General features: G+C 54.0%; 7 protein-coding genes across 7 annotated transcripts; 3 read left to right on the forward strand and 4 right to left on the reverse strand.

The window, feature by feature from the left end:
• The first annotated feature begins 90 nt into the window (after window positions 1-90).
• On the forward strand, window positions 91-1,338 carry ASPACDRAFT_77609 (uncharacterized protein). The gene is made up of 3 exons (XM_020204996.1): window positions 91-365; window positions 431-528; window positions 615-1,338. The coding sequence occupies exons 1-3, from the start codon at window positions 177-179 to the stop codon at window positions 1,117-1,119; spliced, it is 792 nt and encodes a 263-aa protein (XP_020057056.1). The 5' UTR covers window positions 91-176; the 3' UTR covers window positions 1,120-1,338.
• A 2,416-nt stretch (window positions 1,339-3,754) lies between these two features.
• On the forward strand, window positions 3,755-6,401 carry ASPACDRAFT_27676 (uncharacterized protein; the record flags this gene model as incomplete). Its single annotated transcript, XM_020199510.1, has 2 exons — window positions 3,755-5,111; window positions 5,170-6,401. The coding sequence occupies 2 exons, from the start codon at window positions 3,755-3,757 to the stop codon at window positions 6,399-6,401; spliced, it is 2,589 nt and encodes an 862-aa protein (XP_020057057.1).
• Window positions 6,402-6,591: 190 nt separating this feature from the next.
• On the reverse strand, window positions 6,592-8,805 carry ASPACDRAFT_1899288 (uncharacterized protein). The gene is made up of 2 exons (XM_020198748.1): window positions 7,131-8,805; window positions 6,592-7,076 (listed from the first exon to the last, which is right to left on the reverse strand). Exons 1-2 carry the CDS (start codon window positions 8,753-8,755, stop codon window positions 6,926-6,928), a joined length of 1,776 nt encoding a protein of 591 aa, XP_020057058.1. The 5' UTR covers window positions 8,756-8,805; the 3' UTR covers window positions 6,592-6,925.
• A 136-nt stretch (window positions 8,806-8,941) lies between these two features.
• sC (sulfate adenylyltransferase) lies at window positions 8,942-11,498 on the reverse strand. The gene is made up of 6 exons (XM_020204997.1): window positions 11,259-11,498; window positions 11,150-11,177; window positions 10,832-11,014; window positions 10,448-10,593; window positions 10,295-10,364; window positions 8,942-10,223 (listed from the first exon to the last, which is right to left on the reverse strand). Exons 1-6 carry the CDS (start codon window positions 11,425-11,427, stop codon window positions 9,095-9,097), a joined length of 1,725 nt encoding a protein of 574 aa, XP_020057059.1. The 5' UTR covers window positions 11,428-11,498; the 3' UTR covers window positions 8,942-9,094.
• A 2,999-nt stretch (window positions 11,499-14,497) lies between these two features.
• Window positions 14,498-15,473, reverse strand: met16 (phosphoadenylyl-sulfate reductase (thioredoxin); the record flags this gene model as incomplete). The annotated part of the gene is made up of 2 exons (XM_020201060.1): window positions 14,498-15,246; window positions 15,305-15,473. The coding sequence occupies 2 exons, from the start codon at window positions 15,471-15,473 to the stop codon at window positions 14,498-14,500; spliced, it is 918 nt and encodes a 305-aa protein (XP_020057060.1).
• Window positions 15,474-16,703: 1,230 nt separating this feature from the next.
• Window positions 16,704-18,253, forward strand: ASPACDRAFT_117108 (phosphoserine phosphatase SerB; the record flags this gene model as incomplete). The annotated part of the gene is made up of 3 exons (XM_020196031.1): window positions 16,704-17,564; window positions 17,622-17,879; window positions 17,939-18,253. 3 exons carry the CDS (start codon window positions 16,704-16,706, stop codon window positions 18,251-18,253), a joined length of 1,434 nt encoding a protein of 477 aa, XP_020057061.1.
• A 754-nt stretch (window positions 18,254-19,007) lies between these two features.
• Window positions 19,008-20,285, reverse strand: ASPACDRAFT_1899299 (lipoate synthase; the record flags this gene model as incomplete). Its single annotated transcript, XM_020198749.2, has 1 exon — window positions 19,008-20,285. Exon 1 carries the CDS (start codon window positions 19,959-19,961, stop codon window positions 19,008-19,010), a length of 954 nt encoding a protein of 317 aa, XP_020057062.1. The 5' UTR covers window positions 19,962-20,285.
• Between the last annotated feature and the right edge of the window lie 244 nt (window positions 20,286-20,529).

A 20,529-nucleotide genomic window follows, 5' to 3' on the forward strand; every position in this document is an offset into this window, starting at 1 on the left:
TTGCGATGACGGAGTTAGTCGCCCGCCCGGCCTCCTCTCCGCCGCTTTCAAGCTTTCCCCTCTCGTCCTCCACCAAAACAACCAGCGCCTGTCATATTGAAAATCAACTGCTGATCGGCGCTCTACTCTGCTATCTGGCTCACGGCTGATCTTCCATATCTACTGCGTGTAGCCCAATGGAGCAGATCCCGACCCCTCCGGCTTCCCGCCATGGTTCACCCTCAACGGAGCATGGCTCCAATGAAGTGAAGTCTGAACAGCAGCTGGATCATCTGCAGATGCTGGACGATTTGCTGGAGCGGTACCTTCACCTTTTAGATCAGCACCAAAAATTGCAAGCCGACTTGGGTGCCCGGCTGTCCTCGGTATGTTTGCGACTGTGCATGGCTTAACCATACATCGCAGGCGGACAATTGCTAAGATTCATCAGGGGTTCATTTCCCTCGCGCAGGCGAACTTTACTTGTTCACCTGGGCGCAGATACGGAGCAGATTACTACGATGAGCGCATGAAGGCGACAAGGAGAGTGTGAGTCCCAACACACCTTAGTTTCTTCGAGACTGTCCTCCTGTCTACCAGAATGCCTAACCAATCAATAAATCGCACCCATGCAGGAATCTACAAGAAGCGGCTTCCCACTCAGCTTCAGGGGCCGACTCGACTCCCAGAAAAGAAACTCTGGAGAAGACTTCCTCAACAAGCGGGTTCCAGCATAGCTTCGCAATCGAATCCGTTACTGTCGAGCAGCCCAAGGAGCGATCCGAGACGGACGACGAAAATGAATCCTCTTCAATGGAAGATACTGCAGATGCAGAAGACGATGGGACCCAAGACGCCGAAGAAAGCACAAGCCAAGCCGCTGCTTCAAACATGGCTGCTAATACCCCTCCAGCAGAAGCGGAGACAGATACGAGGTCGAAGAAAGCGAAGAGGCGTTTTCGATCGTCGGATCCGATCTACTGGTACGGAATCTTGTTGCCCCTTTCTTTGCGTAGCGCCCAGAAGTCCTTCACCGAAGCTGTCGAGGGTCGGGTCTCGGAATTGGCCAATATTGTTGTTGAGATGCGCACGGTGGAGCAGCAAATCAAGAAGGTAAGAAGTGCGATAGGCCAAGAATAAGTGAAGATGTCTTCGCAGGCACAAGCGCAACACGAACGCCGGAAGATGGAGTCTTTGTATATGAACCAGCGAGCTATGGACATGTTCTTTAATGAGCTCTAGAAGACCTCAGCTCCACCTTCCATCAATTCTTCGGAATTGTAGAGACATTGTCGGATCTCGCCGGTGGTCAGTCCTGTAGATAGACCCGATCTATTTTTGTAAACAGATAATGGAGTCAAATGGACCCAGGATAATGATATGATAGCGTTGTGAACTTGTAAAGGATGCTAGAGCTAGAGCTAGAGCTAGAACTAGACTTTTAACCATCATTGCTAGAGATAGGGGAAAAGGGGATCGATCACTGGGCAAAAGAGTTGTTTGTGGCCTGAGGTTCTTTTTTTCGGCCTGTTTCTTTCCATCTCCGCCTGCCTCCCTCTTATTCTCCTGCTAGCTTCTACTCCGTACTTCTTCTGTTTAATGACTTACTTCTTCTCCCTTCGGCATCATCATCATCATCCATCATATTCATCCTCCACTCGGTTCAGTCCCGCAATAAATGAAAAAAGAGGAGACTGGAACTATTCTTATCCATTTCTCCTGCATCTTTCCCGCGTGGCAGGTCCCTCATATGATCTTTGCCGGCCAGAACAATAAACAATACGTACCATCATAGCAGAGGCTGTTAAGCGATAAACTCTGTTTTAATCATTTTAATGACTTCCGTACCTCGCTAACCTCAAACTGGCCTTGTGCCCGGAGCAACTATCCTGGCGAGAATGGCCTAACAGTCCGACTAGCCCTTGTTTTCATGATTATGATTATGATTATTATCATCATATGGATAATGGTTATTGCAGTGTGATGCTGATCCATGGAATTGAGCCGTCAGCACTACCGCTGGAAGGACAGGACCAAATCATGGCACGAATGACCCCCCGGTGCACACGTCGCTTGACTCGCTTCATGAATTCCTGGTGGAACTGTCCCCATCCTCAGCCGACTGAGGAGTGAAGGCGATTCGTGATTCTTTCCTCCGACGCCCGTGTTTCCGGTTGTTCGTTCTGCACCATCATTGGACCTTCACCCACGGATGGACTTCATCACTGGTTTCATGTTGAAGTTCCAGGGCCGCAATGCCGCTCTCCAGCGAGTGGCACTTCTGCTCAAGCTGAGACTCTAGTGTCAACCGCCATGCTCTTTGGTCCCTCTGCGAGTCTTGGGTGTGCCCCGCCCGCCCAATGGCCGCTCGCCGTCCCTTGTATTTCCTCCATTATGGGTCTTAGCTCCGGTCCCTTAGCTCCTCCCGTTTACTCAGGATCTCAATTTCTGGCCTGTCTATGGTCCTTGCCGTCTCGCCTATTCGACTTCCCCGGTCAGAATGACTGGAATATGCATAATCTTGCGACTCTTGCTGTCTCCATAATCCAGCAGCGGTTTGCATTGTGTGCAAGATTATCTGCAAGCGAGGGAAAGGGGAAAAAAGCAAGTTGAAACAAAGAGAACCATCTAATCCATATCAATTGATCATCCCCGCAGGTGTCGATTTGTTGCGTCCGGCGCATCTCCATGAAACTAGGCACCACCCACTCTGGGAAGTGAGTACAACGACGGCATATTTGCGGCGGTTAGACCATCTTGAAGCCTAGTAGCAGTTTAGCAGGTAATCCGGTGCTCCTAAGGACCTAATCCCTTCCGTCACAAACGACCTCCCGTGCCTGTCTCCGCGCTATCGCTTTGGCTCCAACTCCACCTAGCCTTGAACGGGTGTGACTCCCAAACGTTTGCGCCGGCGCACCCTGCTTTGAGTCCAGTCCCTGGGCAAAGCACGGAAATGAAGTGTCTTTAGTATCTCCCTCCGACTTTTAGGTTTGCTTGGTTTCCGGAAACCCCTGGGCCTGACTTTCCGTCCGTGTGAGGCGTTATCGCCCAAAGACCTGCTTGCCGTCTATACACGCGCTGGGAGTTGTTTTCTTCTCTTTTTACTTCGTACTGTCCAGTCGTCCGCTCTTTTCTCTTGGGGGTAAGGGCTAGAGGCTCTTTTGATCCCTTTGGACGGTTCTTCTTTTCTTTGTGGGAGATTCTGTAAGTTCCCATTTCGTGTCTTAGGTGAATCATGACGAAGGCTTGCTGATTTTCAATCTCTGTTCTATGCGCTCAGGGGCTTGGTGACTAGCCGGTGATTCTTCTTAGACTTTGCAAGTCTTATACTATGTTCTTGTGACTTAGGGTCTTTGATTGTTTCTTCCTTTTCTTTTGAGTAAGACCTGTTTCTTGTGGTATGCACCCTCGATCGTCTCGCTGCCTACAATGTGCATCAGCCGACTTGCGACATTGAACTTACCTGTCCCCTCTAGAGGCATTGAGTGCCCTTACGATCATTCTCGACAACCACCTTCTTTTGAAATCCCAAGTCTGTTGTTACTAGGCAACAGACAGACGCAACTTATCAAACTTCCATCAGCGTCACCCGCTCAACCTGTCTACAATCGCTCGCTTATCAACGCCGCGGCTGGGTTACCTTTCGTCAGCGATCAGTTGCCAGCCAGCAGAGCGGTACCAGCTCCTGTTCTATGCGCTAGCAAGGATCGAACTCACTCACCGCGACATCATATCGCGCTTGCTGCAGTGGTCACCTCCCGTTCCACCCTAATACATGGAACCTAACCCAGCGGATACGGGCTCTGAGCCCGTAGAGAGAAAAGGATCAGTACGACGAGCAAGGGAGATGCTGAAAGCTGGAAAACGTCCCGAGCCAGCTCCAGAACCAGTGTCTACTTTCAGGACCAATCCGGCTCATCTGACACAATGGCCCCTACCCAACGATGGACTTCAGCAGATCGACGTAGCCAACGCTCACGCGCGACTACTAGTTCCTAAAGGTCCTCCGCCACAGCGACCCCCACGGCCCGACTGCCCTTCGCCTTCTGTGTACTCGGAAAGAAGCGTTGACGTTGTACCCAGCCCGCTAAACATCAAACGGCCTGTCCCGTCCTTCTCGCAACCTCTCCCGATTCAACATGCACCGCGACCAGCAATCAGAATTCCAATTCCCCCTAGCCCAAGCACTCTTGCAGGTTCGACGCCCCGGGCATCCATTGCCACTGAAGACCTATTTAGACAGTCGGGAGTTTCGTCAGTCGGTACAATCTCTCTTACTGACCTGCCGGGGACGGCTCATTCATCACCCACGGAGCATGTTGCTTCCTCAGCATTTCCACTGAAAAAAGCGGGTGGCCTTGCTCCGCCGATGCCAGCAGCTCAACCAACTGATAATCGTGGATCCTCCATCTCACCGATTCCAGAGGAATTGCCCGACAGCCCCACGATCTCAAGAGAGCTTCACGCGCCAAGTCGCCCATACCCTCCTAGTTGGTGCTCTGGGCCAGCCGAGTCGGAGATATTAGGTACTTACCTGGAAGGCGATTCCGATGATAGTGGATCACAACATTCTCTGCAGGTAGCCGCCCCCGCGCTTCTGAGGCAGGCAAGTATCGGAACCCGCGGAAAGCCTGCATTGCGCACCATCCAGAAACCCAGCACAAACTCGCCTGTACCACCATCGGAGAAAACCCCAGCGTCTGCCAGACCAACTACGGCCGATACAGCGGCCACGGCGGCAGTTTTGAAAGAGATAGCTGCTGGAAGAGAGCGGAACGATAGCATGTCAACAGTATCGTCTGGCTCGACACATTTTGGTACGGAGAAAGCGCCGATTATGCTGGATCTCAGTGCTGAACATCCCGCTCTGGCTCGCCCCTACGATAACAATGCGGCCCTGAGAAAAGAGGTTGGAGGACTCCCGAAGGCAGCGCCGACAATAAGCGAAACAAGGCCAATGGGCCGTCGACCTCCTCGATTGAATATGACTGCTGTTCGTGATGCAGAGGCTCGTGGAAGTTTAACAAGCTTACCTGATTTGATTCGCCGAGCGACCAAACTCGCGTCTAATCTCGAGCATGGGCGAACTGCAAGCAGAAATGATCTACTCAATGGAGGAAACCCTCGTTTTCGTAAGTGACCTGGTTGTGTTTGATCATTATATCACAGAATGCTGATACGTTCACACAGACCAGAGACGTAACTCGGGATCAATCCAGAGTATTCTAGCATCTTTCCCACCCCCTGCCGCGGTACAGGACGGCGCTCACTCATCCTGGCCTTTCTTTTTCCGACGATCCACGCTCCATCAAATCCACTCCAACGAGCCTCCCAAAGAAGTGGATCAGGAAAAAGCCCAACCAAAGCAGACCCGCCGCTGCTGTGGTATGCCCCCGTGGCTTTTCGGACTTGTTTGTGTCATTATTATTATCATCATCTTAGCCGCTGTTCTGATCCCTGTTTGCTTGGTCGTTCTTAAGCACAAGTCGAGCGGGTCTGACTGTGCGAAGACAACGCCGTGTGAGAATGGTGGTGTCAGTGTTTCGAGCGGCAATGTCTGCTCCTGTGTCTGCGCCAATGGCTTTACAGGCACTCGTTGCGCAACTGCCGGCGATGCCAGCTGTGTTACCGCCAAGATCAACAACAAGAGTGCCACCATGGGTAGTGACCTTCCAGACTTATTCGAAGGCGCCCAGCAGAACTACAGCATCACACTGGATGAGACGACTATCATGGCACTGTTCAGCCAGAACAATGTCTCGTGCACGACCGAGAATAGCCTGGTGTCCTTCTCCGGCATTTCAACGAGCAGCAGCAAATCACGCCGTGCTTTCCTTCCCTGGTACGACCTGACGGAATCTTCCAACTCCAACCCACTGCCATTTGCCTACGAACAACCACCGCCGACCTCGGCCACACCGAATCTGCCCACGCAAGTTCTCGCTGCCCGTGCCTCTATTGCTACAGAGAACGGGATCATCTTTGACGACACTTCACCGACCAAGACCGGGCAAGCTGCGACGGACACCGCCACCGCCACAGCAACAGCCACTCATGCAGCGACGGCCACAGATGTCCGTCATCCAGAATCTCAAACGACATCGACAGTGACAGCAGCAAGTTCTTCGCCCACGTCAACGGCGAGTGCGTCGTCACCCTCCAATTCAACCACGGTAATCACAAGCAAAGCCCTGAACTTCGCTCGAATCTCGGTCCTGTACATATTCCAGGAGACCGGCACCCTGTCTGCTGCCACTTTCGCAGAGAACGACCTCCAGCTGTACCTGACGAACGTATATACCGAGGAGTCGAAACACATCCATGCCGTCGACCTGGCTCCAGCCGGCTTGAAAGGGAATTTCACTCTGAACTTCGACCAGTATGAAATCACCTTGCCGAATGGGAACGTGGTCGGAGGATGATTGATATCCTTAGGTGTGGATTTTTAGTGGTTCAATCCTTTTTTTGCGCAATTCATCATAATATTAAGCCCAATTGTACTCTTAGCACTAGCACTCGCAATGTCAATAAATCTGCCCGGCCCAAGCCAACTCTTTCGGAATTCAAAGTATGAAGCGTAGCTGGGAAGTAGTAGAGTAGCTGAAAAGTTTTTCTTGTGTGTTTCCTAGCCCGTAAAAATAGATGAGGAGCCGTACTCTTCCTAATAAAGATGATCATCCATGATAGTGCAAGCTGATACCAATTGACCCCCTTACATATGCCCATATCTGGAACAATTCGAGTAAAAAAGAAAAACCCTATGTACATGTACAAGTATACAACCGCCAAGCCCACCCGAAAACTCCAACCTGCATGCATATGTGCAACAAAAACAAAATTTCCACGAGGTTTTCCGCAATCAAGGCTCATGTTATACACAAGCACCAACGACGTTCAAGATGATGTTACAATTTCATCTCAACACCAGCAGAACCAGAAAAAAAAACTAGGTAAAGAGCGACGCATTCGGCGCCAAGCCCTCGTAGGGCGAATAGTCCTCGACCAACCAGTCGAGCCGGGCGCGACGCTCATCGAGGATCATCCCCTCGGCCTCCCAGCGCTTCCGCTCGAGGATCTTCTGCTGTACCAGACGTTCGCTGCTGCTGCTGCTGCTGCTGCTGCCGGGGAGCCACGACGACCATGACGAGGACGAAGAAGTGCGTTGGTGGGCGGCCTTCTCGACAGCCTCAGCTTCCTCTTGTTCGGCGCGGGCGATGAGCTGGTTGACCATGGTCTTCCAGTTGGCGAGGCCGACGCGGAGGCAGTCGGCGCAGCGGGCGTTGGCAACGGGTTCGGGATCCGAGCCGGGGGAGTGCAGCTCGAGCATGGTGGCCTCGGCCATGTCGACGGCGTCGCGGGTCCAGGCGAGGCCGGATTCCTGGGAGGAGGAGGCGAAGAGGATCTCGCCGATGTAGGTCATGAGGGCGGCTTGGTCGCAAACGGTGGCCGGGGTGCGGGCGGGCGGGGCGTCGCCGGTGGGTGGCGGGGGCGGGTAGGCGGCGGGGCGGAGGGTGGTCTGCAGCTTATTGAAGAAGGAGCGGAAAGGGTCCGGGGAGCGGGGCAGGGTCGGGGTGTACGCGGTGGTGGGCTCGCCCATGCCCGCGGGGATGGAGCGGCGGGCTTTGAGGACGGAGGTGAAGATCGAGAGCGCGGTCGGGAGGTTGCCCTGGCGGGCCTGGTGGACGGCCTGCGCCGTCGACACGCGCAGGATGTTCTCGGACGGGAAGTGCTGGCCGTCGTTGCGGAGGATGCCGGTCTTCGGGTCCACCACCGCGATCGGGTCGCTGGTGGTGGTGCCGGAGACCGCGATGTCCATCGCCCACTGGTACACCTCATCCGCGGTGGCTGCCAGGCCCTTGTAGGCGAGCCAGTCCGCATACGCGAGCGCCGCCTCGACCTTCTGGCCCGTGGTGAAGCCGCGCGTCGTGAGGATCTTCACGTAGAAGGACTGCGGCGGCGGGGAGGCCGGCTCGCAGTCCTCCTCGTGGAGCACCTTCTTCTGCTTCGTGGGCATGGGCTTGGGCCGCGGGTTGGAGGGCCCGACGACGTACTCGGCCGGCGCGGAGACCAGCTGCTTGCGATCCGTCATCCAGCCTTCGAGGGACTCGGCCGCTTTGGCGGCGCCCATCAGCGCCTGGTAGTAGCCCCGGCGCCACGGTTCGCTCTTGGCGGTGATGTCGTAGCCCGTTTTCCCGACCCCGTCCACCAGGAATCCGCCCTCGGCTTGGTCCACGATGCCCTTGCCTTCGAGTTCCGGATCCTCGAGCTGTTCCAGCAGGTCCCGCAGGAAACTCCGGACCATGGCCCAGTCGGTCATGAGCTTGCCGATCTTCTCCGGGTTCTGGTGTGCTTGCGCCGACCGCAGTCGCCAGCGGTTCTTCCACGACCATTCGTCAGGCGTGGGCCATTGGTGTTCGAGCTCGGCTTGGTTGACGCCAATCTGGACCACATTGAATAGGAGGAGGATGGCGGTGAATGAGAGAGCGAGCTTGAGGCTGCCTGAGATGCGTCGGCGGTAATAGTTGCGGCTCTCGGTGGAGATAAGACGGGCAACATGACGGCGGAGGTGGATGGACAACGGGGGAAGAGGGAGGCTGGTGGAGGTGGGCGTGAGGAAGTCAAGTTGAGGGCGACTGGGCGGCGGGGCTAGAACGAGTTGTCGCGAAGTCTGTGTAAATGGTCGTCTAATGAGGTGACGAGCGCTGTGTAGCACCCGCAATCGCAGCGGGCGATTGAGGCCCGCTATTCGAGAGACGGACATGCGAGGAGGAAACATCCTCAGGGATTTGAGTTGTGTGACAGTTGTGTGGTTGTTGTTGGAGGAGGGACTTGAATAACTGCTGAAATGCGGAGATTGAAGGTTGAAAGACGGAAGAGCCGTGTTGGTGTTTGGCGTGTTTGCATTTCTGTCTCAATCGGGCTTAGCTTACTTAAGAGCAATTGCAGTAGCATAGTTACTATGGGGGAATCAATAATAATATTCAAAGCCAGTAATCTCTATAGACAATGGTCCTTCTAATCACCCTGGATCTCACAAGCCCTGCCTGTATTCCACATGCTACCATGATACAAGAAAATAAAATCACAAAAGTTTTCCGAAAGCGCCTACGCTAATTTAGTTGCGGTCGAAGTAGCCCTCGCTCTCGAGCATGAGGATGATCTCGTGCACAATGCTGCGAACGCTCTGCTTGGAAACGTCGACAGTGAGATCGGCGTTGGAGGGAGCCTCATAGGGGTCGTCGACACCAGTGAAGCCCTTGATCTCGCCGCGGCGAGCCTTGGCATAGATACCGCGCTTGTCGGTCTTCTCGCAGTGCTCGAGAGGGGTGGCGACGTGAACAAGGAAGAAGTTACCACCACCCTGGGTGACGGCGTCACGGGCAGCCTTGCGGGACTCCTCGTAGGGAGCGATGGGGGCAGCGATGACGGCAGCACCGGCGCGGGTCAGCTCACCGGCAACGAAAGCGATGCGCTGGATGTTGGTGTGGCGGTCCTCGCGGCTGAAGCCCAGCTCGGAGGAGAGCTCGTGGCGGACGGTGTCACCGAGCAGCAGGGTGACGGAGCGACCGCTCTGCTGGTTCAAAGTGACCTGAAGAGCACGAGCAATAGCGTCCTTGCCGGAGTTCATGTAACCAGTAAGGAAGATAGTGAAACCCTGGCTGAAGCGGGGAGGGTTGGACTCGCGCAGGATCTTGACAACCTCGGGGTAGGAGAACCACTCGGGAATGTGGGCACCGGTACGCAGGCGGTTGCGGAGCTCGGTACCGGAGATGTCGAGGGTCTTGACGCCAGCGGGAACCTCGTCCTTGGGGCGGTACTCATCGGTGTCGGGCAGGTAGGTGACCTGCTGGAACTCGACGACCTCAATACCAAGCTCGTCCTTGTACTTCTCGACAGCGTGCTGAGCATCGTAAGGGCCGTAGAACTCCTGACCCTTGGAGTTCTTACCAGGACCAGCGTGGTCACGGCCGACGATGAAGTGGGTAGCACCGTGGTTCTTACGGATGATGGCGTGCCAGATGGCCTCACGGGGACCACCCATACGCATGGCCAGGGGCAAGAGACCGAGAACGGCCATGCCGTTGGGGTAGCGGGGGAGGAGAGCCTGGTAGGCACGGACACGGGTGAAGTGATCAATGTCACCGGGCTTGGTCAGACCGACGACGGGGTGGATCAGGACATTGGCCTGACGGGCACGAGCAGCGCGGACAGTCAGTTCACGGTGAGCTCTGTGCATGGGGTTTCTGATTGATCGTTAGTCAGGTTCTGGGACAAGGAGGGAGAACAGGACAGAGTCTAGATCAGCCACACATACCTAGTCTGGAAAGCGACAACTCGGGTCCAGCCGAGCTTGTCAAAGTGGACGCGCAATTCCGCGGGAGTGTCTAGAGATCAGGTCCACTAGGTCAGTCTGGCGCTCTGCATTATAGTTTCAGGTATCCGCGCACGGATGGTGATGACGACGTACAGCGAAGACCGACATAGTCGTAGTGGTTGAGCTTGTTGACAGCCTCGAGCTTGCCACCAATGTAGAATTCCTGGACCTTGGTGTTCAGGTACTTGATGGCAGGGTGCTCCTCATCTCCGCCAAAGACCAGCTTGGCTTCCTTCGTCCTAGATCAGGGGTAAAAGCGCACTCGTTAGCTCAACCGTCCAACCGCGTCATCAAGACCCACTATCTGCAAGTCCCCGGCACTCTGTAACGCCCGCTTGCCGTAGACCGACGGAACGCCAAGCGATGCCACTCCCGCTTCAACTTGATTTTGAAACGTCGATCAGGCCATCGCGAGCACCGGGAAACTTTTTTTTCCCGTCACACGTTCACAAGACAGTAACTTGGGTATTGACTCACTTGTCAGGGCGGTAGATGTCCTCAATGGTCAGAATGGCCAGGTTGCGGTCGTCACGGAAATCACGAAGGGTGACACGAGAGCCGGCCTTAAGCTTGAGGTCGTCGATGGTTTGCTGGGAGGCATCGAGAGTAATGGGCATGGAGAAGACGTTGCCGTCAGCGAGGCGGCAGTTCTCGCAGACACTAGAGAGCGGAGATGACGATCAGCACACTGGTTGCTTCGCTTTCAAGGTCTTCCAACGACTTCAACATCAAGTTTTGTTGAATGAATAGCTTGATTTGTAGCAGCATGTAAAATGCGATGCGATGGTCACATACCCGTCGAAGTCCTTCTGGGTCATGAAACCTGGGCTAAAGTTAGCCTGCGAATCTTTTGCGGTCCAATAATAGCAATTGGACCTGGAGTGGCCTGGAATATCCGACTAACCCTCGAGAGGACTGAAACCACCGTTCATGATGAGTTCCAAATCGCAGAGCTGACGCTCAGTGAGGGAGATGGCGGGGAGGATCTCGGCCTCGGCGGCCAACTGGTCGTGGCGGGGAGCATCGCGGGCGAGAAGGTCCTTAAGGACACCACCGTGAGGAGAGTTGGCCATGGTGTATGGAGGGAATATGAGGAGGAGAAAGGAGGATGTAAGAGGAAGAGGAGGAAAGAAAGGGAACTCCGATGGAGAGGGGGGGTGAGGGAAGAAGAGAAGTTTATAAATGGAGAGAGAGAGGGGCAGAGGGAAGGGAATGGATGGAGGGGGAACAAGTAAAAAAGAAAGACAAGAGAGAGAGGAGAGGGGGAAACTAAGTTACTAAGTTAATGCCCGCGGAGATAAAAAAGATACTACTACTACTACTAAAACAACCTGGTTGCTCAAGACCAAGGAAATTCCAGATTGGAGTAACTATTCGTCTATGGAATAATGGAAGACCAAAAAAGGCCAGACAATTGAGAAATCCAGGCTTCGTCAGATGGTGGAGCAACCCGACTCTTGGTTAGGGGAGGGTCTACGTATGTTATCCTCGTCACTTTCCAATTGAGTGTCGAGGTGAAATTGTAAACTGTAAACTCTATGATGGATGGATGTACCTGACTTTCTTTCTTCTTTTTTTTTTTTCCTTTTTTGCCCCTCGGTCGCACGGATTTCTACCTCCGATTGCGCCATTCCAGGCTCTGAGCATGCTATGCTTGTACCCTTGTTTCTAGCCAGCTTCTAGAAGGCACATCTTTGTTTGCTTGAGGATCTCTGAACTATACGAAGTATCAATCGATTCAGTATCATCCATCCATCCATCCGTCCAGGACTTCATCCTCTACCCCACAAACCCCCTAATTGCTCAAAGACACGAGTCCCTCGGAGATCTGAGCGACAGAAGAAGCACCAGCGTCGTCATCGTGCACCTCCAGTATCAGCCACATAATCTCCCACGCCGGCAATCCGAGGCAAGCATGGAGGACTGTCATACCCGCAAAAAGCCATGATTTTCAGGGGGAGCCAACATGTACACGTAGATAGATGTGTCGGAGGGAAAGCGCCCCAGCATCCCGACTGAATGATTGCGATGCTCCGAGACGATCCTCATGCAACCTTTAAAGCCGAGATGAAACGAAGCTGGGATGAGCCTCCTCCGATCGGCGGATCGGCTCAGGCTTCCTTCAGGTGTCAACCTCCAAGTTGAACCCCTCCCCGTCTCCGATCCCAGGCACCAGTGGGTCACGTGGGTACCCAGAACAATCACGACATCCCCAGTCCGGCTTGCGTGATCGCTGACGCCATCGGGGAGGGGGAGATTTTTTTTTTCTTGATCCGCGGGGCGGATCTTGGCACGTCGCTGCTCAGGTGACCCGCTTGCCCTAACCTTTACTTGCATTCAACACCATATCATAGAGTCTAGCATTCATGAAAGAACTATTAACTAAGAGTTTAATCTCGTGCCTAAGGATATGAATTCATGACCATGAGTACCAGGAAATATTACTGGGCAAATCTGTCTCTCTAGATGTCGAGGTTAGGGTGGGAAGTATCACGGGTTTTTAAAGATGATGCGATACCAAGCATTGATGTCGACAGGGTAGGTAGCATATAGACCCTGCCCAGAGAAGCGGTTCATCCAAACCACCCCCAGGTGACCTCGACGCGCTTGAGCCTTGCGGCCCGCAGAAGGAACTGTCCATCTCATTCCGATGAGGTTCGTGGCTGCCTAGTCCAGGGTCTCAGGGTCCAACGCGGCACAGCACACGGCCGACATCCACAGATCTGGCACCGTTGCGAACTGAAAACCAAATCCATGTATTTCTCTCAAAGCAGGTGGTGGACATGCCCCAACTCTCAGCTTACGTACGTCCCCGGAGCTGCTGCTGCCATGGATCAGCAGTATATGACATGTAGTACGTAGCAACAAGAGATCAGGCTGGATTCGCAATCATTGTCCCCATGGTCCAATACCAGAAGACTTCTGGATATCATGATCCAGCAACAGGGTTGTGCTGTTCGTCGTGGCTTGACACGGTTGTTGCACAGTGGATACAAGACCCTTCGGTATACGTCACCCCAGACGAGCTAGACCCTCCTGTATATTCTTAGTTAGTCCGGACAAAAGCCTTAATCTAACCTCTGTTCATCACGCAAAAGCAATCAATTGAGCTGGTTTTTCTTTCTATTCATGAAGTGTGTAGCTGTGTCTGTGGCTGGGAGTGTGCATGACTTGGTGGGTGACCCTTCTCTACAAACAGATGAGATTGATAAGATAAGATCACTGGCTGTGTCAGGATGTCTCAAACCCATTCCAAGTTGTCCCTTGATCACACCATTAATATAGCCAGGATCGACTGGCGATCGCCCATCACAACTGTTTCAGAAGCCCAAATTCCTCTCTCCAAGATGAAATCGCTTAATGGTAAAGACAATGCTCTGTTGCTGTCTATCTCGAATGAAGTATCTCTTCCAAGCCTTGAGTGCAATTATACCATCAACCTCGAGCTCATTCTTGTGCTCACGTGCAGGAAAACATAAATCCCTGGGGGGCGCTGCACCAGCCTTTATGCCCTTCACGACGACTCTTTCGATGTGGATCTCGGGGAAGAAAAGAGGAAAGTCGCTGCAGGATGGCTGATCGTAAATTTGTGTATCGATCATGGCAGTCTGTTTTTACAAGCGCAATATTTTCTCGCAAAGATGTATCAAACTTTTTTTAGTGTGGGCTTTGGTGTATACACCGCTCCTTACTCGGTGTCTGATGAAAATCCTGCGTGGTTCAGGACCCCACAGTGGCCGCTTTATAGTTGGTGGGGATACGGATATAGTGCGCCCAGTCAATGGAGAAAGCAACCTATTCAGTTACTGATGAAAAGGATTTTTTGATATAGAATGATGTATTGCAGTCATTAAAGTACCGAGTGCTTTTGTAGATTCTCCGCCGACCCGGTATGTACAGTAGTCCTGAAGGATCAGGGTTGGGCGGATGGTTTTCGGTCCCCATTATGTACATTTGGTTAAAAAGCAGCAGACAAAAAAATTCATGACACATAATGTCCCAAGATTCCAGGCCTAGGAAACAGCAAGTCGTATGTAAAGAGCAGAAGAGTGATATCAAGGCTATGTGAACTCCGCTAAACCTCCAATGGAATGTGAACGCCGTGGTATATGCAAAGAGAGGAAATCAGATCTCGGGATGGAATCATTGCGCAGAAGTCGTGAGGGAGGTCTGGAGAGCCTGCGAGATGGCTTCCTCCTGGCGCTTCCGCTCCATCTCCATGAGGTACTGTGCGTATTTGGAGCGGGGGTTGTGGATGCCACACTCGGTCTTGGCCTGACCCTTCCAGCGCCCGGAACGCTCATCCTCGTTCTCCCTAACGGGCTGGGTGGAGTGGTAGTCACCGATGCTCTTGTAGCCACGGTCGAGGAGCTCATTGTAAGGAACGTTGTTCTCCTTGACGTACTGCTTGACTTGATCGAAGGACCAGTTGGCGAGAGGGTTGATCTTGATCAAGCCAGCCTCGTCAACCTCAATGATGTCGATATCACCACGCTTGCCACCCTGGCTGCGGCGGCGGCCAGTGAGGACGGCGTGAACGTTGAGTTCCCGGTAGGCACGCTGGGCGGGCTCGACCTTGGCAGCCCAGTCGTAGAACTGGTCGTCTTTCTCCCAGAGGCGGGGACCGTGCTTCTTAGCGAAGTCCTCCTCGGTCTCACAGCCCTGGGGCTTGTAGACATGGATGGTGTTCAGAGGGTACTTCTCACGGACGCGGTCGACCAGAGCCAAGGTCTCGGGGAAGTGGTGGAGGGTATCGAGGAAGATCAGGTCGACCATCTGAGGCCGGGGCACAGCCAACTTGGACAACATATCGATAGTGACCAGACCAGTCAAGCCAAAGGCAGTGGTCTGGTAAAGGTGAGGCAGTGAAGTGACACACCATCTCAGGACGTCTGCATCGCTGTTGTTAGTTACTTGGTCCAGGGCGATCTCGGAAGGACTCGGACTGACCTTGAGGCTCGAGGAACTGCAATTGTCTGTTGAGGAACTTCAAGTGTGGCTTGGTGAAGACAATCTCGGGAGAATAGTCATCACTTGAGCTGCCACTGACATAGCCAGAGTCTCTGGAGTCAATGGCCTCGCCATCAGAGGGGTAGTTGTCAGACATCTTGGCAGGCATCTTGACTAGGAGTAGTGCTAATATAGAGAGAGGGGCAAGAGCGATAGAAGTTAAGTAATGGAATTGAGGAAAAGACGAAAGTAGACAAGTCTATTTGTATGATAATGAGAAAGGCCTGAAGAAGTATGATTCGGATTAGGCGAGAGAAGGGATAGGAGGCGAGGGATGATGTAGACAAGACACAACAGAGGACGAACTCGAGGACTCCGATATAAGAGGGACCAGGCAGGGGCAATCACGACATCATCGGGAAAACGGGGAGTCCGTTCTCCCTTTCGCCCTCTTCCCTTCATACTTGCTGGGCCATTCTGCAGGGCTCGCGATCACGACATCGCCTGTGACCGCTTGCCCGATGGGGAGAAGGGCAGAAAAAATCCTTCTCTCAGCTTCTGGGGAAATCACGCAATACTTGCACTGCCGGTGCCTGCGCTTCCCCGGACCGGCTTATCTCAGCCGTTTTGGTCAGCCTGCCTGCTGATAAATCGCGAAATCCGAGGAGGAATCCGGGTTGTCTCACTTGGCTGATGGAACTTTCGGCAGAGAGAGACGATTAATCATAATTAAATTAATCAATCATGTTCCATCAATGTACTCCGTTTCCCGCCAGCAGGTGCAGGTCTTTCCAAAGTGTCAAGGATCAAGGACACCTTGCTCCCCGTAAGCTGTGAAAACGAATTAGCGTCGAACGAAGAAGAATGATGATAAATGTAACAGACCAACCCTGACCTTCCATGATTATCCACCGATCGATTTACATGTGCTCAAGTACTGTATGGAGTTAGTCATGGTGGGAGACGCCTGTGGTTTGTTGTTTTGCATAGCAAACATCTGATCTACCCCACATCATGAGGCAAAGATGATAGTGATGATGATGATGTTTGCCTGTCACTGAATGAAGGACCCATCATAATTTCTGCCGGGCGGTCAATTCCACCAACTGGCATCCTGTCCCCACGGCTCATCATGTGACATTTCTCCCCACGTGCCCGCCGATCCCCAATGGATGCTGCAGGGGAAAAGCGACCGACGAACCTCGACAACGGCTTGCCAGCTTTTTTCTTGACTTGTCCGCCTTGTTGCTATCTTTGCTTCTCCAGGGTTGCATTCCCGGCTGGTGGGCTGTCTTGATCGTCTAGGGCCTTCCATCACCTCTCCACTCCACTTTGTGCCAGCCTACCTTCTCCGCGCATCTAATCTCCTTAGTCCCGAGATATCAACCGCTCCTCAACAATGGCCTCGCCTAACCCCGCCAACTCCCGTCCAACCCGGCCCGTGTTGCGACAGACACTTTCCAGCAGCTCCTTCATTCAGGATCACCAGCAATACAAGCCGTCGGTTCCCATCCAGACTATTGGCAATGTGATTGGAAATGCTGGAAATGCTGGGTCTGTTGGGGATGTTCCCGAGTCCTCCTTCGCATCCTTGTCGCTCAAGGCGAATCCTATCAGTCCCGACCCCGAGAAGGTGACTGAGAGCGGCATCATCCACAGCATGTTTCACTCCCACGCCAACCCTCTGCAGACTGGTACTGAGCAACTGGTCGCGACTATTTTCTACAAATCTGCGGATCCCATTCACCCTCACCTACACCCCGACTCCTCCCCGCATGCTAAGCCGGGAGATACGCTGCCCTCGCCCACCGTCCCTGTCGGTTCTGCCCCGACCATCGACATCGAGAAACTCCCCCGCGAGCCTCCTGCGCCGGAGCCCGAGCCTCTCGACCACTTGTACGGCCCATTTGTGTCGCAACTATGCCTGACCAACTTCCTTCAGATTATCGAGTCTCTTCCGACACCCTACCAGCGCACGAACACCTCGCACCGTTGCCTGGAGGCTAACGAGCATCCTCGGGTGGTGGAAGTCACTTTCTCCCCACCCCCCAACCCGGAATACCTGACCTTCGCAGATCTTCGCAAACATGAAAGCATCTGGCGTTTCGAGCGGGAGTGGAATGTCGAGGTCGTGCTTCAGCGGGAGAGTGTCTTCCGTCGTCACAAGCGCCTCTTCGTCTTCGATATGGACAGCACACTGATCCAGAACGAAGTCATCGATGAGATCGCCAAGTTCATCGGTGTCGAGAAGGAAGTTTCGGTCAGTCATGGTCGCATGCCGTGGTTCGGAGAAATCTTGTACTGACTGAGCCGACAGGAAATTACGGCCCGTGCTATGAACGGTGAACTCGACTTCTCTGCATCCTTGAAAGAGCGGGTCTCCCTGCTGAAGGGTGTCCCCGCAGACGTCTTCGAGAAGCTGAAGTCGATCATCACCATCGCCCCTGGCGCACGCGAGCTGTGCAAGGCCTTGAAGACTCTTGGCTGCAAGATGGCAGTTCTGAGCGGAGGTTTCCAGCCTCTGGCGGAGTGGCTTGCTGGCGAGCTTGGCCTCGACTATGCTTTTGCTAACCATGTACGTGACCTTGATCTTCATGACTTCGGCCCGGGTGGCACAGCGACTGACCTTGCTAGCTTGAAATCGACCCCACCACACAAACCTTGACAGGCAAGCTGGTGCCATCATACCCGATCATCGATGCGGCCCAGAAACGCACGCTTTTGCACTCGATCGCGGAGCAGAACGGAATCCCGATTTCTCAGGTCGTTGCTGTGGGCGACGGTGCCAATGACCTGCTCATGCTCCACGCGGCTGGGCTTGGAGTTGCCTGGCGCGCCAAGAGCAAGGTCCAGCTTGAGGCCCCGACTCGTCTCAACGGAGAGAGCCTCGTAGACATCCTGTACCTGCTTGGACTCAATCGGGATGATGTCAAAGAACTGCTCGTATAGTTCGGTCACAACACAAGGCCTGGAGTCTGTAAATACTGTCCATGACCGAACGATCGAATGGACCATCATTTCCCCACCAACTACTCGGCAAGGAACACATGGAAACGATACATTGAAGAGCGAATTTCCTCATTCTTAGACTTTCTCGCTCAGAATTCTCCACGCAATAATCTCGGTTGATTTTTCTTCTTGATTATTTCCTTCCAATTCCTTTTTTTTCTTTGCTTTTAGCCCGGGGCTCGGCTTGAAAATACCCATCCAACCGGGTCTCTGTCATGCCATCATCAAGCCACGCTTATGGAGAGTTATGAGTTAGAACGAACTCGTCAGATTGATTACATTGTGGTTGGAGTGAACCAGGAAGGAAGTGGGTACATACCAAGGCATGCAGCGGAAGGCTGCAGCACCACGGATTGGTTAATTGAACGGCCAATTAGGATCATTATGCGAGTCATAATGCTCGATTTGATAGCTTGTTGATACGTTGACAATATCTCATTGAAATGAACATACATGTATGGAAATTATGTTTGATTGACAGCAACCAACCCCATCAGCCGATCAGCCGGGATTGAAGTTTTAGGGTCTATGTAGAAAGTAGTAGTAGCATAGCACAACACACCCCGTATGGAAACCAGGTACCAGAATAGTCGAATGTGAAACCGAGACCGGAAACAAATCATGCTAACCCTACGCCGAAGGAAACCGATATATCAAAAGCACACACAAGAAAGAAAACGAGACGCTGTTGGAGTTACCGAGCGATTTCGTCAACGGGGACCTTCTTCTCGACGGGCTCCGCGCCCACCGTACCCCCGGCGCGCCTCTTCTTCAGGACATTCTCGATGAACGCCTCGCCGGCCTTATAACTGCTGCGGACCAACGGGCCGGACGCACAGTACAAGAAGCCCATCTCCAGGGCCTTCTGGCGCCACATCTCAAAGCGATCCGGCGTGACATACTCATGGACGGCCATATGTCTCTTGGTGGGGCGCATATACTGGCCAAACGTGACGACATCCACATTCACCCCGCGCAGCTGCCGCAGGGCATCGGCGATCTGCTCGTCCGTCTCCCCGAACCCGAGCATCAACGAGGTCTTGGTGATGAGATCGGGGCGGGCCTGCTTGGCGGCGTCCAGGACGCGCAGACTCTGCTGGAAGGTGGCGCGGCGGTCGCGGACGAAGGGGGTGAGCGCCTCGACGGTCTCGACGTTGTGGGCGTAGACATCCAGCCCCGAGCGGGCGACCAGCTTGACCATCTCCAGATCACCCATGTAGTCGCCGGTCAGACACTCGACCAGAATACTGGGGGCCTTGGCCTTGATCTTGATGACGGTCTCGGCGAAGTGGCGGGCGCCGCCGTCGGCCAGGTCGTCGCGGTCGACGCTCGTGAGCACCACGTACCCGAGCCCCCAGCGGCTGATCGCCTCGGCCGTGTTCTCGGGCTCGTGCGGGTCCAGCGGCGGCGGCCGCCGCAGCGTCTTGACGCTGCAGAACCGGCACCCCCGCGTACACGTATCGCCCATCAGCATGATCGTCGCCGTCGCCGCCGCTTTGTCGCCGCCCCCCCAGCAGTCCGAGATGTTCGGGCACCGCGCCTCCTCGCACACCGTGTGCAGGTTCAACCCCCGCAGATCCTTCTTCAGCCGCTGATAGTTCTTCGAGTCCGGGATCGGTGTCTTCAGCCACGACGGCAGCCGCGTCATTTCCTTCTTGCGGCCCGCGGGGCCAACGAGGGCGGTCTTCAATGCGTACGCTTCATTCGGGTCGGCGATGGTGTCGGCGGCGGCGTCGCCGGAGACAAAGTCGGAGAAGGAGGGGCCCGAGTTCAGGCGGTCGGTGAAGGTGGTGCGCCGGCGTGGGGTCGTCGTGGTAGTGGTGCTGCTGCTGCTGCTGCTGTCGGTGGCGGAGGACGGCTCGGTCGTGGCGTAGCTGCGGGTGAGGAATGTGCTGCTGGGTGAGGTGGTGGTGGTGGCGGTCGTCACTCGTCGGGACGAGCAGAGGAGCCGTAGGCGGTTCGTGGAGGGAGCTGCCATCACCGAGGTTTGTGTATGTGGTATCTCTGTTTCTGAAGCAAAGAAGAGGGAAAGAGAGGAAGGCCTAGAAGAAGAGCACTGGTAGGTAGTTTCGATTCCGCGGGAAACATTCAAGCTGATATCGGAGTTCGGCTGCGGTTCCGCCGGCGGCTGACTCAGGATGGCCGCTGCATGCCCACTAAACCCCTTCAGGACGCAAGGTGCATTGCCCTAGTTTAGTGGTGTTCTTGCTGATTAA

This window comes from Aspergillus aculeatus, assembly GCF_001890905.1.
Source record: "Aspergillus aculeatus ATCC 16872 unplaced genomic scaffold ASPACscaffold_6, whole genome shotgun sequence".
Lineage (NCBI taxonomy): Eukaryota > Fungi > Ascomycota > Eurotiomycetes > Eurotiales > Aspergillaceae > Aspergillus > Aspergillus aculeatus.

What these genes read in the sequence shown, in the direction of transcription:
- ASPACDRAFT_77609 (XM_020204996.1), top strand. Translation starts at nt 177, where the DNA reads ATGGAGCAGATCCCGACCCCTCCGGCTTCCCGCCATGGTTCACCCTCA. An exon ending in TGGGTGCCCGGCTGTCCTCG is followed by an intron (nt 366 to 430) that starts GTATGTTTGCGA and finishes AAGATTCATCAG; the next exon opens with GGGTTCATTTCCCTCGCGCA. An exon ending in ATGAAGGCGACAAGGAGAGT is followed by an intron (nt 529 to 614) that starts GTGAGTCCCAAC and finishes GCACCCATGCAG; the next exon opens with GAATCTACAAGAAGCGGCTT.
- ASPACDRAFT_1899288 (XM_020198748.1), bottom strand. Translation starts at nt 8,755, where the DNA reads ATGTTTCCTCCTCGCATGTCCGTCTCTCGAATAGCGGGCCTCAATCGC. An exon ending in GCCCACCAACGCACTTCTTC is followed by an intron (nt 7,077 to 7,130) that starts GTCCTCGTCATG and finishes CAGCAGCAGCAG; the next exon opens with CGAACGTCTGGTACAGCAGA.
- sC (XM_020204997.1), bottom strand. Translation starts at nt 11,427, where the DNA reads ATGGCCAACTCTCCTCACGGTGGTGTCCTTAAGGACCTTCTCGCCCGC. An exon ending in ACCCAGAAGGACTTCGACGG is followed by an intron (nt 11,015 to 11,149) that starts GTATGTGACCAT and finishes TCCGCTCTCTAG; the next exon opens with TGTCTGCGAGAACTGCCGCC. An exon ending in CGACTATGTCGGTCTTCGCT is followed by an intron (nt 10,365 to 10,447) that starts GTACGTCGTCAT and finishes CCTGATCTCTAG; the next exon opens with ACACTCCCGCGGAATTGCGC.